General features: G+C 47.0%; 1 protein-coding gene across 1 annotated transcript in view; it reads left to right on the top strand.

Moving 5' to 3' along the window:
* Pss (phosphatidylserine synthase 1 homolog l(3)77CDf) overlaps positions 1-14,757 on the top strand; it is a 29,909-nt gene that overhangs the window by 1,690 nt on the left and 13,462 nt on the right. The window contains exons 2-8 of the mRNA XM_077704976.1: positions 4,452-4,543; positions 8,656-8,700; positions 11,214-11,335; positions 13,221-13,379; positions 13,470-13,621; positions 13,931-13,990; positions 14,655-14,736. Of these exons, the coding sequence (XP_077561102.1) occupies positions 4,452-4,543; positions 8,656-8,700; positions 11,214-11,335; positions 13,221-13,379; positions 13,470-13,621; positions 13,931-13,990; positions 14,655-14,736 (712 nt within the window). The remainder of the gene's footprint in view (positions 1-4,451; positions 4,544-8,655; positions 8,701-11,213; positions 11,336-13,220; positions 13,380-13,469; positions 13,622-13,930; positions 13,991-14,654; positions 14,737-14,757) is intronic.

The following is a 14,757-nucleotide window of genomic DNA, read 5'->3' as shown; positions in this document are numbered from 1 at the left end:
CACAGCTAGTCCATGGAAATCACTCACTGCAAACAACTTTTCTCTTGAAACCTAAACATGAGGAAGAGTTTAGCATAGTTTTAAGAGTTTAAAACTGCACATTCTAAGCTGAGCTACGCATTCGTCAATTGTTTGCCGACTGCTGTTTTATCGGAATGCAGGGGAAAGCTCATTTCCAAGAGGCCATGGGAAACACTCAGCAATGCCAATCATTTGTCAACCAATTGCGTAAAAGCCAGTAGAGATAAAAAAAGGGATCGGGATCACATGCAGGGTCGTAGAAGAAAAAGAGTCGTAGGGAATTTGAAAGACTTGTCTTAAACCCTGTGGCCTGCGCGATTTGACTTGCCACCCTCTTTTCTTCTATTTCTGTCTCATTCCTCACTGCACTGCCCGCCACGTATGAAACACTGATCCGTGTTCTGCTTGCCTGTTGATGGGTTGCCATACATAGCAGAATCCTGCTAGCACTTTCTCCTTACCTCATCATTCATGCAAGCAAAACACCAGAGTGCATTGGCACAGCTGTCATCTGATGGGGGTACTGTTTGCGAAATAGTAGTTGAAAATGCACTTTTTCTATTGGAAGGATGAGCGTTTCTTGCTTTGTGTCAAACTCTGGTGAAACCCCCATTACTGCTGGGCTGTGTCTTGTGGCTCATTTTCTAGGCTACAAGAAAAGGCCAAAATGTTCTAGTGCCTGACTGTGGCCTGGCGAAACACTCAATGGGCTGTCAGAGCTTGGGTTCCTTTCCTTCATCCATTGTAGGCACCCACGAATGTATAGTAGACTACAGCAAAACCTTGTTATGAGAGACACTCAAGGGACCCGGGAAACACGTCTCTTGTAGCCAAGGTCTCTTGTATGCGGTGTTGCTAACATGGAAAGCATAGGAAAACCAACCAAACTGGTTTCATTCAAATGTCTCTTATAACCAAGTGCCCCTTGTAAAACAGTGTCTCTTGTAAACGAGGTTTTACTGTTCTATATAGCATCAGACAGGTTGGGCGCGGTGAAGTGGGATTTGTCTGCGTGCACAAACGAAGCAACATAAAAATTCCAGGGTACAAGCTTTTTCAGTCTCATAAATTAAGTTTGGTGGCCAACGTCAATGGTTTTCACAGAATTGCTGTCTTGCTGTTGCATCTGTGAGCGGCAAATGACAGACAGGCGGCAATCATGTGTCTAGGGCTGTTAGCATTCTTGGCTTGTCCAGCTTCTGGTCTAATGGTACCTGTCAAGCCGTACTGGTCTGCTGGCGTCTGCCTTTTTTTTTTTTTTTTCATGGAGGGGCGCCAGTTTGACTTTCAAATTGAAAGAATTGGGTAGAAAGGAGGGAAGCCTGAAGAACACGAATGGCATCACATCGACAGCCATCGGAGATAGGTTCTGCCTGAATTTTTTTTATATGCGACGCATCTCTTGCTTGGGGGTATGTCCCTCCGGCGGCAGTGGCGTCCGCACACCACCTGCGCATGCGCAACTCTCCTCCGTTCTTCTCTCCGACAGCTGTGCGCAACATTCTCACTCCGTCTCATTAACATAATAACAACAGCTGCGCGCGCGCTTCGCTCCGCTCGCGTCTGCTTTGGCGCGGAAGTGCGCTCATGCGCGACTCTCCTCCGCTGTCTCCTCTCCTTCAGGCGCTGTGATTATAAAGGGGGTAGCGCGTTGCGGCGGTTCAGTCAGTGCTCGCGATCCACTGACCGTGTACTTCAGCGACCACAAAGCCGTCGTGCTCAAAGTAAAGTGCAACCGCTGAAAATGGCAACCAGTCTCTCTGTCTCAGTAAGAGAATGAAAATTACATCCATCTTTCCCGCGTATGAGAACACCCACATGTCATGGAATGCATCCTACGCGTTCACAACACGTTTCACGCGATTTAGAGAATCAACCCAATGGAAACACCAATTAAAACCCCCCCAATGCATCACATCAGGGTTCCCCTCGCGGGAAGATGGGCGTAACTTTTTGGTTGCAGATACTGTAAGGTATCACTAAAGAGCGTACAGCAAAATAGAATACATGCGCAACAAACATCAAAGAGGCAGAAATACCGTGACGAGCAGGCTTTAAATCATTAATAATTTCTAGGGTTATGCATTTTGCTATGCTCATTTTTACTCAGCATGGTGTGTAATACTTTTTATGCTCATTTAGAATTGCCTATCTCAAATGCATCAATGTGTGAAAGTGTGGGCTGCATTTTCCTGAGAAAGAACCTTGAAATGATATGCCAACTAAACTGTGGAGTTGGTCAAGTGACTTCCTTTTTCTTGAGCCCCTCTTATTTTACTACTCACAGCAGTTTTTATTTCCCATTGTTCTCGCACTTGGGTTGGACTTTTGTGCACACGCAGGCCACATAAACAAAGCTCCTTCGAAATGCATTGATTGTTTTTTTTTTAGGATGTTTCTTTCATAAACTTGATAGTACAGCACAACAGGCAAAGACGAGAAGTTTATTGACTGAAGCTGGCGTATAAATACAGCAGATATCAAACCAACAAAACAAATAAAAGAAAAAGCATAACAAGTGAAAGCAAAACAAAGAAACTGTCATCACAACTCAAAAGCATACTGCAAGCTCTTCATTGTTTGAGAAAAGCTGTGCATTTGTCAAACTCTAAAACGAATGCACAGTTTTGCTTCATTTTGAGCAGCTGTGGTATGTTGTGGTTTGCTGGAAGCATTTTTATCGGTAATTTTTGTGTTAACACTAACGGTATTGTGCAGTGTTAAGGTATGAAGTTTCGGGTCGGCATTATTGAAACTCCATTCTTTTGGCCAAGGCAGGAAGAGAGGAGTTTAAAACTCGTCAGGACGCTCGGAAGCTCTTTCGACTTTCGAGGTTGCCACTTCCAAGCGTCCTGTGTTAGTGACCAGCCACTAAGTCGACCCTAATGGAGCTCATGGGCTTCCTAGCTCGTTCCATGCCTGAAGTGTGATGTGTGCATCATGATGCCTGCGTCAGTGCTTTACTGGAATTTTAAGTGCATCACCCCTGACCACTGTGCATAATTTTTCTCTCTTACTCTCATCAGCCTATCTCTTCAGTATATTGGAAATAACTTCACCTTATTGTGCTTTATGCATTATCCCCCCCGTCACGTCGTGTCACCAGGGATTAAGGATTAGCTTAGTTCTGCACTCTTCGTTTTTTTTTTTCTTTTCTCTCTACAAGTGCAGCGGTGTGCATCAAATCTCATGCCTTGTTGTTTCCTGAGTGCCTTGTGCTCACCAATTTGGTTCCTAAAGTGTCAGCAGTGCTTATGTTTTTTTTTTTTTGTTGTTGTTACTGCAAAAATTTATGTGGCTGCTTCGATTGCAGCTTTTCTTAGACAACCGAAATCTGATGGACTTGCTGTGTACATGGTGTAAATAGTGTACATATAGTGAGTGATGCATCATACTATATATATATATATAATTTTTTCTCAAGTGGAACTGCTCCTCTCTGGCAAGGTCTTGCTGAACTGACTTAGAGAGTTTTACGCGTTTTTTTTTTTTTTTCATTTCCAGCTCATTTATGCTGCCTCTGTTTGTATTAGTGTATTTTGTTTTCCTGCCAATCTTTATCACAAGGTTTTTTTTTAAATCTTAAAATTGATTTTTCTTCAGTAATGTTTTTTGGCTTTGAGACCCACCTGATTATATTGCACTGGCTTTAAATCTGCCACAGCTGTCCTGGAGCGGATCTTGTTCCCCGCATTACTTGCTTCCTTTTAACACCAGAGCTTGGTCCATTGGTGTTATAAAAAAAAATGCTAAGAAAAAAAACTCCCCCGAACAAGGCGCAGGCACGATTTTTGCGCAGTTGCTTTAGGCAAAAAAAAAAAAAAAAAAACAAGCGCACGCGAGCGTGCGCCTTGTGAGGAGCTCCCGGAGGAGCATCGTCCAGACTTGAGCATGGGCTTGTGCCACGTGAGGAGCTCCTGCCTTTGTCGTCTCCAACGTGGTGGGCCCTTGGCGTGCCAGTCTCTAAAGGGCTTCCTCCCCACCCCCTGCAGATTCGAGGCCGCTGTGTTCTTTGAGATGGGGAAGCCCTGGGCGGGTTTACAGAAAGGCGATGTAGGCGGGCTTGACTCGGTCGGCGGCGATGACACCTAGGCAGCTGGTAATGTCGAAGGTGACAGTCTTGGGGTGCCGATCGCTGTGCGAGGAACAGGCACAGACTTTCTCTTCCTGCTATCTTCTGTCAGTGTGAGGAGTAGCTAGGTCGACACCCAGCTCTGGTGTTTCTCCAGCACTACCACCACTAGTGCAAGCTGCAGAAATTTTTTTTTATTTCAGGAGCGAGGGAACATGGATTTGTAAAGGGTAGGGGGTGTTGTGGAGTGTTTTGTTACAGGTTTAAGGGTGCTGAATCGGTGGGCACTGTTGGCTCTGTGAAAGCATGCTTGAAAAAGAGGCTCCTCATTGCAGTGCCTCCCCTTCCTCTTGTGCAGCGATGATGCGAGCCTGGAGGAGAACATGTGGAGCGGCATCTGCTGCGTGGCCTTCTTCTTCCTGATCATCAGCGTCCTAGCCTTCCCCAATGGTGAGCAGCGTCTCCGCCTCTCCCCCTGGTCTCCACTGCGTGGCACAGATGTCACCAATGGGCCACGGGCATTTTGAGCCACTGGGAAACTGTTTTCCCCCCAGCATGGCCAGCAACCACCCTAGCTGGGGGCTGTGGCTGGGGAGGCGATGGAAAGGCATCATGGTAGTCATTCAGAGCTCAAAGTATGCAGGAACTGACTTCCGAGTTGAGTGACACGCTGACTGTCTAAAGCTTCCCTTTGAATCGGGGATTTTACGGAAATTTAGGAGATGTCGCCACCAATAACGGGGGGACACAGGAGCGGGAGGCGGCCACACGGGTTCGCGCAGAGAAGTATAAACATTTATGAAAGACGAGAAGGAAGAATTCAATGCGTTAATAAGGAAGAAACCAGGACATATAAACTAAAATTACAGCCATGAGTACGACAGGAAAGGCATGATAGCGGAGGAACACCACTCGTCCAACAAAAGACTACAATGTTTGAACAGTTTCACTGGTTGCCGGTTCAGGGTGTTGGCATTGCAAGGGTAGTTTCCAGGCTTGCAGGCTGTAGTGCTATGCAGCGGCAGACATTGGTGGTGGACCGGGTGGCAGCTAGTTTAGCTGCTGGTGAGCCACAGTGTACAAAGGCGGCAAATTAGTAGTGCCACAGAGGTGTCGCCATGGCACAGCTTTGCCGGTGGCCAGGTTGTGGCCGCCCCGAGGACAGGCCGAGGGGAACCGAAAGACTATTCTCAAACATCCCTTCTGCCAGGCATTGTTCCTTCAGCGTTGGCTTTGTTTTCCTCTGCCGCTTGCCTTGCCCCAGTAACTGCATGACTATTCGCATAGGTAATGCCAGTCTGTCGCCCATTTGAATGCGGGGACACTTTGCTCCGGCCTATTCTTTTCCCCGTGTATTTCGGGCATCTTGCCCAGCACAGAAACGACATATTCACCTCAGTTGTCCCTTCAAATGTCCAGTGATGGGCGTGGAAAAGTAACATTTGGGGTGTGCATCCCTGCAGGGCAGTGATCGAAACGTTATTTCCCCATTTCCCCTCAGTTCCTTCTTAATTAAGGGGGCAGACTGGTCTTAGAGCAATTTGTTTTTATTTAGTAACCAATTTTAATGAAACTGCACAGCATTATGAAGTTGTGCTGATTTCAAGTGTGCAGCTAGATTTCTTGGAAGTACATTTTTTAGATAATTAATGATTAATTACCATTACTTTGGGTCACAATAACAAAATAACCACTCCATACAGAATGGCTAGGCAGACAAATTACGAAAAAATATAACGTTGGAAGAACTTTTTGATTTAGCTATTTTTGGTCATTTTACAACACACTGAACTTTCATGTGTGAAACTTAAGCGCAAGCAGACACAGGGTCAAGAAAGGGAAACGACACCAGCGCTTACTATCAACTGAAAGATTTATTAAAATCGAAAGCACATATATACCATGCCAAGACCCACCAATCAGGCACGTGTGAGCGTCGCACATGCGTACGGCGGTACATGAGGACAGCTGCCCCCTTTCCTTCTCTTCTTTTTCTTTCTTTCGTCCTCTACTCCCTCTCCTTAAGAAGTTGCACTTCTTTATCTGGAATACTCAGTCACGGGTGACTTATACAATCCGAACCCCTGATCCGGATATGGAAGGCTTCAGCACTTTCCCTGGTAGCATGGTCTCTGTGTTTAAAAAGCACTGGCGTGTCTGTGAAGCGTGGCTTACAACCGCATTCTGAACAGTGCAGCGCCAGGTGTGTGTAGGGCCTTCCTTTCAAGGAGGAAGGATGCTCCCTTAAGTGTACATTGAGACAGCGGCCGGTCTGGCCGATGTACACCCGGCCACAGGACATAGGAATGCAGTACACAACATTGGTCATACATTGAACGAACCGGAGTCTGTGTTTAATCAAACAACCACGTGTGGAAACACTGTCTCGGGAATCAAAGCCTGTTGCTCACCATGCTGCCTAATCTACCTAGCTTATTCCTGGCAGAGAAAACCACCTTAACCCCGAATCTGTCAGCAGTCTTATAAAGGAGTCATGAAGAGAAAATACAACTTCGTTTAATTTGAAAGAACTAGGATTCAGTATCTCACTCAGCTCCATTACAGCCACAAAAGATGTTTTTTTAACGAAAAAAAAGCAAGAAGTGTTTATTAAGAACTTTCAAATTTTGCACCACAGTGACGTGTTACGAGTAAGAATGGCGTGATACGGGCCAACAATAAATCATAATTTTTTGTGCGTTAACTGCACGTTAGCATTCAAGTGATGCGGTCAAATGGAACTAGAGCCCCCATTACAGACAGACGTCCAGTCATGTGTCGTCGCAACAGGTCAGTTAGGCAGTCGCCAATTGCACAAACAAGGTTTCGTGACGTCATAGAAAAGTTGTGGGAAATTGGCTAGGGGGTTGCGACTGCTTCACACGTTTTCTTTAATATCTCCGTTATTTGTTAGAAGATTGCGATAATATTTGTATCATTGTTATCGGGGCTAAACAGCCTTTCTAATAAACCCAACTTGTATTTTGTCTTCATGGCTCCTTTGAGGCGATGCGACAGCGCATGCGCATACAGTATGGCCGCCACTTTTTTACTCTGGTTGGCATCCGTTATGTGATGCGCGAACCCTTTCAATTGCTTTACAAGACGCTGACAGGTTGCCTGGAGCACGGAGAGAGGAAAGCCAGCGTTCTCCAGCCGAATTATTTGCACATTGAAGCTTTGTTGCGCCAAATGATAACAGGACTTGTTGACAAAGATTTGAGGCACGTGTGGGCTATCCCATTCTTAACTAGCTTTGAATGAAAAAAAGCGAAGTTCAAGAGCAGCTTGCTAGAACGGGGCGCGTACATCCAGCATGTATGAAGCTTTGAGAAACGGAGTTCGAGGTCGAGAAATTTCAAGGTGCCGTCAACGGGAGCCTCAGCCGTGTACTTCACAAACCTTCACCTTTCGCCTTGAAGGCCTCAAGAGCAGCACATTTGGAGGACTCAGTTTGTACAATGTCCATGCTAATTCTCGAGACGTTCAAGCAATCAGCAGAGGACAGATACTCCACCACCGCCTCAGAGTTCCGCACAGAAAACGGATCAATGATGGTCAAAGATTCTAAATGCTTCTGTAAAAACCCAGAAACAGCTACCTGCCACGACCCTCGCTCCGAAACGATAGAACGGAAGGGTACCTCCAGCTTATGGGTTATTGCCGCAAAAAACAGAAAACAGCTTCGTGTGTTCCTTCTCCTTCTTAATAGCCGTGGCTAGGCTATCCACATTCCACGAAGTACACATTTCTAGGGCCCGGTCCCTGGCTGTTATCCCACAGGCACGTGCCTCTTTGAAGTTCTTACACACTGCTGCCACTGAACTACACTCCTCTCATGCTCTGCCCGAAATGGCTCACAGGTGGTGCCAATTGAACACAGTAATAATTTTGCAAAGCCTCCATTTGAAAAATTTCTTGCCAACATTGTATTCTCCACACCTTGGGTTGTGGAGTGATCAGCTGGTGGGGAGTACCACACTGCTGGACAGGAGAGCCAGCTCTCCCCACCAGCATTTGATAGCACCGTCATCTTGAAGCGGTATCGCGAGCAGCGCACGAGGGAGATACCCGAGGCATTCGTTATCCACACAATGGGAGATAGGTGCGTGAGCACACCCTCATTCGAGTTGACCGTCAGGGAGATAAAGTACCTAGGATCATGATCGACGTACTACATGTGGCCGCTTTCATTTCCACACCCAACTTCCTTTCTGTGTGTTTCTGTTATGGATTTCCTTGTCTCTTCCTTGTTTTTGATTCTAGTATACATTCGTTGTTCATCTAAATGAATCGCAGTTGGCAGTTCAGCGCAGTTTTTGTCTTTACTCCCTGTCGTATTGTTTTTGGCGCTGTTTTTCTAAGTAGCATGGAAGAAGGTTTGGGCTGAAAAAGAAATAAATAAAACATTTTGATTTGTACTGTTGCCCAAGGTCAAAGCAGGCAATGTCTTTGATGCTTGCAGATTAGCTTTTGTACATCATCCCGTGGTTTACCAGGCCTGTGGAAGTTTGAAGTGGTGCTTCCTTGAGTTGTGATGTCTCAATATTTTTATTTTGCAGGCCCCTTCACGCGGCCACACCCAGCTGTCTGGAGGATAGTTTTCGGTGAGTCTTTGCCCTTGGCCGTTGAGACATCTTCTTTGGGTGTTTGTTGTGCCTTGCAGAGGCTGGGGAAGTGTCAGTGCTGCAAAAGTGTGCAAAGTTGGGCTAGAGTGACACTACTATTCATTATGAAAACAACAGTGCACCAACTAAACAGCACGAGAACGTTGAGACAAGAACATGCCTTTTTTAATGTTTTTGTCCGGTCCAGTTTGCGAAAGAAATGGAATCAAGACCCGCTGGCATTTTTTCAGAGCTGTTGCTTAGGGAAAATTGATGCTAGAGGGCCCACATTGTCTCAGACTAGAGCTCTTCACACCCTTTACCAGTGGTTTTGGAGGAGGAAGGGCAGGGTTGAAACACCTGTGAGTTTAGCTATTGCAGCATCCTTAAAATTGTCCCATACCATTAAAGGGCACTTGCACAGAAATTTTGCATCTTGGTTTTTTGTTGCGATAAGTAGCTACTAACCTACTTATCATGTGTGGAAACCTCATTTGCTTCAGCGTGCGACGGTTGCTCAAGTAGAGATGTTTTTAAGGTGGCCAGTTGCAGTTTCGGTTTCTGTGGGTGCCGCGAAACAAGGGATTTTGTATAAGCAAAGCTCTCCACGTGACCGTCGGTTGGATATCGCAGAGCAGAGCTGCCGTAGCACTGTCGATTCTGCATCAGCGGCAGTTTCTGCTAATGCCCCTATGTACTGATCTCGTCAGCCGCTTAATGAAAAAGCGACCGTGGATGTAACGCAGGTGCTGGGAGTGCAAATTGTTGCCGTGGCTAGAAAACAACGAGCAACGCTCGAGACAGTAGGGATAGGGAGGTGCGTGCTGGGAGCAGCTGGCCGGTCTGCCTACAGGTCCGCCTACAGATGTGTTCGGCTTAACACTGCAATGGATTGACGCTCTCATAAGCGGTGCAGGCGACGATTTCTAGTGCAATCTGCCATCGCACCATTAACTCTTTTCTTGTATGTGCTGCCTTGTTTGGGACTTGAGTCCCATTTCTCGCAGCAGTAACAAGCTATTGCTCGAGCTACCTGCGCCACTTCGTGGCCGTGGCCACCACCTACGCAGCGACCATGTGGTTCGCTCAGTGCGCGTTTCGTGTCTCCATCTTGTTTTTGTGTCCAGTGTAATAAAAAGCAATAAAAATAGAGTGCCTGGAATCGCTGTAGAGCTTAGGTCGCGGCCAGCTGCCCGATGAGCCAACGAAATCCTGGCACCTCCGCCGCCAAAGATTGGTTCGTTTGTTGCTCAAGGACAGAAGTTCTAACCTCCGATCGGAGCGGCGAGCTGGCGAAAAACACTGGCATTGCGGAAGCGGCCAACACAAACTCATGGCGTGTTTGGATGTTGTTTATTTACTCCACATCCACGGAATGTCGATTGCACGAGGCCCTTCGCTGGCTGCTCGGTTGTGTTTCGCGCACTTTAAAATTGATTTTAAATATATTCTAGCCTGGATTTGCCGCTGATATTTTGCAGATGGTGTATGTGCTCACACCAATCTCTCTCCGAAGTTATTTCACCTTCAAAATTTTCTGTCAGTACTTGTTTAAATGAACGGTGGCTGTCTGAAAAAGCTTCATCTGTAATAGCTAATTTTCTGCTTAGGGTATTTGCCGAGGGCTGGGCACGTGTCAAAGCGCCAGAACTGGAAATGCTGCTGCCCGCTTCTCGTGGTATACTGTTAATTTTTTACTGCCCTGAGCAGTGAAAAGCCAATTGCAGGCACAAAGTCTTCACAAAAGTGGTTCTGAGGGCATTTGCCGTGATGGACAGTTTGCCCATCATGGAAAATGCAAGCACAAAAAGAATGAAGGACACCCGAATCAGCCGCGTCCTGCCTACCTGTGTGTCCTTTGTTCTTTTCGTGCTTTCCAACATGTACGAAAACGCGAGTTCGATTCCCCTTTGCAGCGGCCGCTTTTCTGGTGGAGCGAAAAGCAAAAAAAATACCGGGCCATCTCCACAAACGTGAAACCTAGTTAGGGGCAAAGCACGCAGTGTACAAGTGTATTCTTGGCGAGTTGGCATTTTTGCCCCAGAGATGAAACCACTGGGGGGTAGAGGTATACAACTTTGGTGTAAAAGTCTTGTGTCTTTGAAGCACGAAGCTCTCTAGCACAAGGCGCAAACGAGTGCCCCGGTGTTTTTTTAGCATGCGTTACATTCTAGCGTGAGCCTTAAACGAGATTCCCAGTGCTTTAGTTCCGTGACTACATGAGATGACGATTACGACGACGATGAGTACGAGGACGACGACAGGAGATGCCAACAGCCCCAGCCCCTACGGGGCTTCGCACCTAAAGCGCCCGTGTGTGCGATATTTCAACGCACGTTAAAGATCCCCAAGTGGTCGATATTAATCCGGAGGCCTCCACTACGGCGCGCCTCATCGCCTGCGTTGCGTCGGCTCGTTAAACCCCTACAATCAATCAACCTATATACTTTCCTTGCTACAAATCCTTGCCAATGTGTGTTGCAACCCTCCTTCTCTCCCATCGCTTCCCGCAGGCCTGAGCGTCCTCTACCTGATGGGCCTGCTGTTCCTGCTCTTCCAAAACTATGCCACCATCAAGAACGTCATGTACTGGTTCTACCCCAAGCTGCGCAACTTCTCCATTGACCTCGAGAAGGTAAGAGTTCGCACTCTGGTGATGACGCCCGCCGATGCGTGCAGCAGTGGGGACGCAGAAACGGAAGCGATCGATTTAAAGCAAGGCTCTTGCCACATTTTCGCGTGTATATAACCTGCCTCTGCGTGTAAGCTGCACCCCCATTACGAGCCCAGAAAAAAAAACGGATAGCCCCACGTACTGCCTGCAGCATTGACAGCATTCACGGTGGAGCCTTACATCGCAAACAGATGAAGGGCAGGGGAAGAAAGCACAAGGCAGGCACTTTTCAATAAAATACTAGTTGCGAGTCAGCGCCCGCCTTTTCCTCTGTCCTTCGTCTGTTTGTGCTGCAACGCTTAAACGGAAATGCCCACTAGCTCACCCAAATATCCGTTTTGTCGACAGTGCAGTGAAACTTTTCAATCTTCATAACAAAGGAAGTACTGCGCAGTTATGTCGAGTTTATTAAGATAATGAAGATACTGGCAGGGTTACAAAACATTCACCTGCATAAAGAGCACGTTACAGGAAAAAAAAAATACATTGCTGTTCAGCAAGGCGCATCCATTGAACAGCTGCTAGGTTGTCGGAAGCCTCTTGTGTTGGGGTGGTGCCTGTTATCTCATCAACTTCGACATCACCTGGTGGCGTCTGACCTTGGAATGGCAAAAGTGCTTGCAATAAAGATAGGGTGGCACAGGTTTGAAGCTGAACAGTAAAACATCGCAGCAGTAGGTACATTGTGGCAAAGCTGCATTTGAGGGACCCTGGGATTTTGTTTGAATTATCAGAAGTTCTTACAAATATGACTTCGGGTAACATACAATGTTGTAATGAAACATTCACCTATATTTAATTACACAACATTCACGCACAGTACTGAAATGCTATTTACACTTTGAAAAAAAAAATCACAAATTGTCTGACTTTCTCTGCGTGAGAGTTCAGGGCAGCCAGTTCATTACGAGAGTTTTCTGCACTGGTTAAGAACTTGCCCCACTTGCAGTCTTTTCTTCTTCTTCTTCTTCCTCAGCCCGCACGCGGTTGTTGGTGTGTGCGAACTCGCTTTGACACGTGTTTGCTGGTAATCAGCTGTATCTGTGGCTGTTAGTGACATAAGGATGGAAAGGTGCAGCTAGAAGCAGCAGATGCAACAGATATCCTCCGTCAAGGACAAGCAAAAAGTACGAATTAGCTGAATTTATGCAATGAAACAGTTTTAATTAGGCGACTTTAAAATACATTGAAAACATAGTAAGTAGGCCAACCAAAATTTTGAAATTTTTTTTTAATTATTCGAAAGTTTGAATTATCGTGAGTCTCCTCCAACTTTTATCAGTTTATTGGTGCATGTTATACATACCATAATACGATATCTTCTTGGATAGCCTCACAGAATGTTGCCTAAGTTGTTTGCCATGTGCGTGCATGTTTTGTTTCATAGGGCTTGCGTGCGAGCAGCTGAGAGCGAGTGCTGAAGATTAGGGTTAATGCTCGGGAGAAGGAATCCTCTATTTATCACCTAAGAAGACGGGGCCTTGAATCAACGACAGAACAAGCTGTATAAACACAGCTAGGCAGGGTACAGCGATAGTAACGGCAGCACGTCTCACTTTGTAACAAGAAGCATAAACAAACGAGAATTAACAGCAACACGGATTGTAGGCGGGCCAGTTGGTACATAACTGAGTCATAAACAGCGCTGGAACAGCGCCGCGTTTGTGTGATCCTTCTATCGTCCTGTTCCTGCAGTGTTTGTGTCTGAGAATGAGCAACTAACTGCGCTTAAACCCCGATACGATGGAGTCGTTTTCTCCGGTATACTAAAGTTTTTCTCGAGCCCGAAATGTTCTGGGCTTCCTCCGGAGCTGCCGGCCCGAGTGAAGGAAAACTGCCCCTGCAGGAGTACGGGGTGAACTGCTCGGACCTGAGCCTGGAAAAGCTGTGGGCGCACATGGACGTGTTTGCCTTTGGCCACTTCTTTGGCTGGGCCATGAAGGCCATGCTGGTGCGCCACTACGGCATCTGCTGGACCATCAGCGTCACCTGGGAGATCACCGAGGTACGCTGCGCGGGAGTTGTAGCGAGTCGAGAGAGCAGGGGCGGTGACGCTGACTGCCCTCTGTCCTGCCCTGTCTGTCGCCACCACCAGATGGCGTTTGCCCACCTGCTGCCCAACTTTAAGGAGTGCTGGTGGGACGCCATCGTGCTGGACGTGCTGCTGTGCAACGGCCTGGGCATCTGGTTCGGCATGCGCATCTGCCAGAAGCTCGAGATGGCCTCCTACAAGTGGGAGAGCATCAAGTGAGACCCTCTCTCAGACCGAGCATACGAGCAGTGTTAGTTGTCACCCAACGAATTAAACCTTAGGCATTAGTCACTCATAGAGGCACATCGGGTAGAGGCTCCTGTTTTGGGGGAAAGGAAACCACTGGTCACTGCATGCAAAGCCACCAACCTTGGAGCAGTGGCAAGGATTTTGGGCTGTTGCTAGAGTGGTTTTGCTTGCTCCAACACCCGTCAATGCTGGCAAAGCTGTTGCAACTGTCTTCCCGTGAGAGTTGTTTCCCTCCAAGCTGTGGGTGTGCTGACTCTGTGTTCTTCTGGCTCCAGGGACATCCAAACGACAACGGGCAAGATTCGGAGAGCACTCCTGCAGTTCACGCCTGCCAGGTTCGTCCGTTGTTCACTTGCACCTTGTCACTGCGCAAAGAACGTTGCATGCCGTTACGCATGCTTGATGTAAAAAAAAAAGGCTGCCGTGTTTCTCTGCCTTTGTGGCCTTAGCTTTGTGAGAATCCTGAAAAGAGGCAGGAATAAGAAAAAGTACAGTACCCTTTTTTTAATTCAGCTGCCATTAATTCAGAATTTCGGTTAATTGAGATGCGACGTCTGGTCCTGTCCAAATGCTGCAGTGTTAAAACTCTCATTAATTCGGAGCGATGCGGCCACAGTTCGGTTAATTTGGACTCCCCACCAAGGTCAGGTGGGGAAACAGTTTGCACAGTAGTGATTTCCTCGCACATCGCGACTCCAAAGTAAAAGACCATCGCTGACTTTAAAAAAAAAATAAAAGTTTGGTGATGTTGAAAGCAGTTTTCAGTTGCTATGACTGTACCCGCAGTAATTTGAACATTCCCTCTGTTCCCTAGAAATCCGAATTAACGGGGTTTTACTGTTTTTTGAAGCCGTTGTGGCTTTGCCTGTTGTGGAATAAGGTACCAAACTGAGCTTGCATTGTTCGGAGGAAGTAAATAAAACTGTTGAGGGGAGGGAATGGAGTGAGTTTTTGCATGCCTCCAGTGTGCCTGATCCCCGTTCCTCTTGGCCTGTGCAGCTGGACGCATGTTAGGTGGATGGACCCCACATGCACCTACATGAGATTCCTGGCAGTCATGGAGCTAGTCATTTTTTGGCAGGTATGCTGCACGCTGTCCTCT

The sequence above is a fragment of the Haemaphysalis longicornis genome, unplaced genomic scaffold (genome assembly GCF_048455015.1).
Source record: "Haemaphysalis longicornis isolate Haplotype H1 unplaced genomic scaffold, Haemaphysalis longicornis Haplotype H1 scaffold_3, whole genome shotgun sequence".
NCBI lineage: Eukaryota > Metazoa > Arthropoda > Arachnida > Ixodida > Ixodidae > Haemaphysalis > Haemaphysalis longicornis.
The sequence above is the reverse complement of the archived record's forward strand: the minus strand, read 5'-3'. Positions and strand labels throughout refer to the sequence as shown.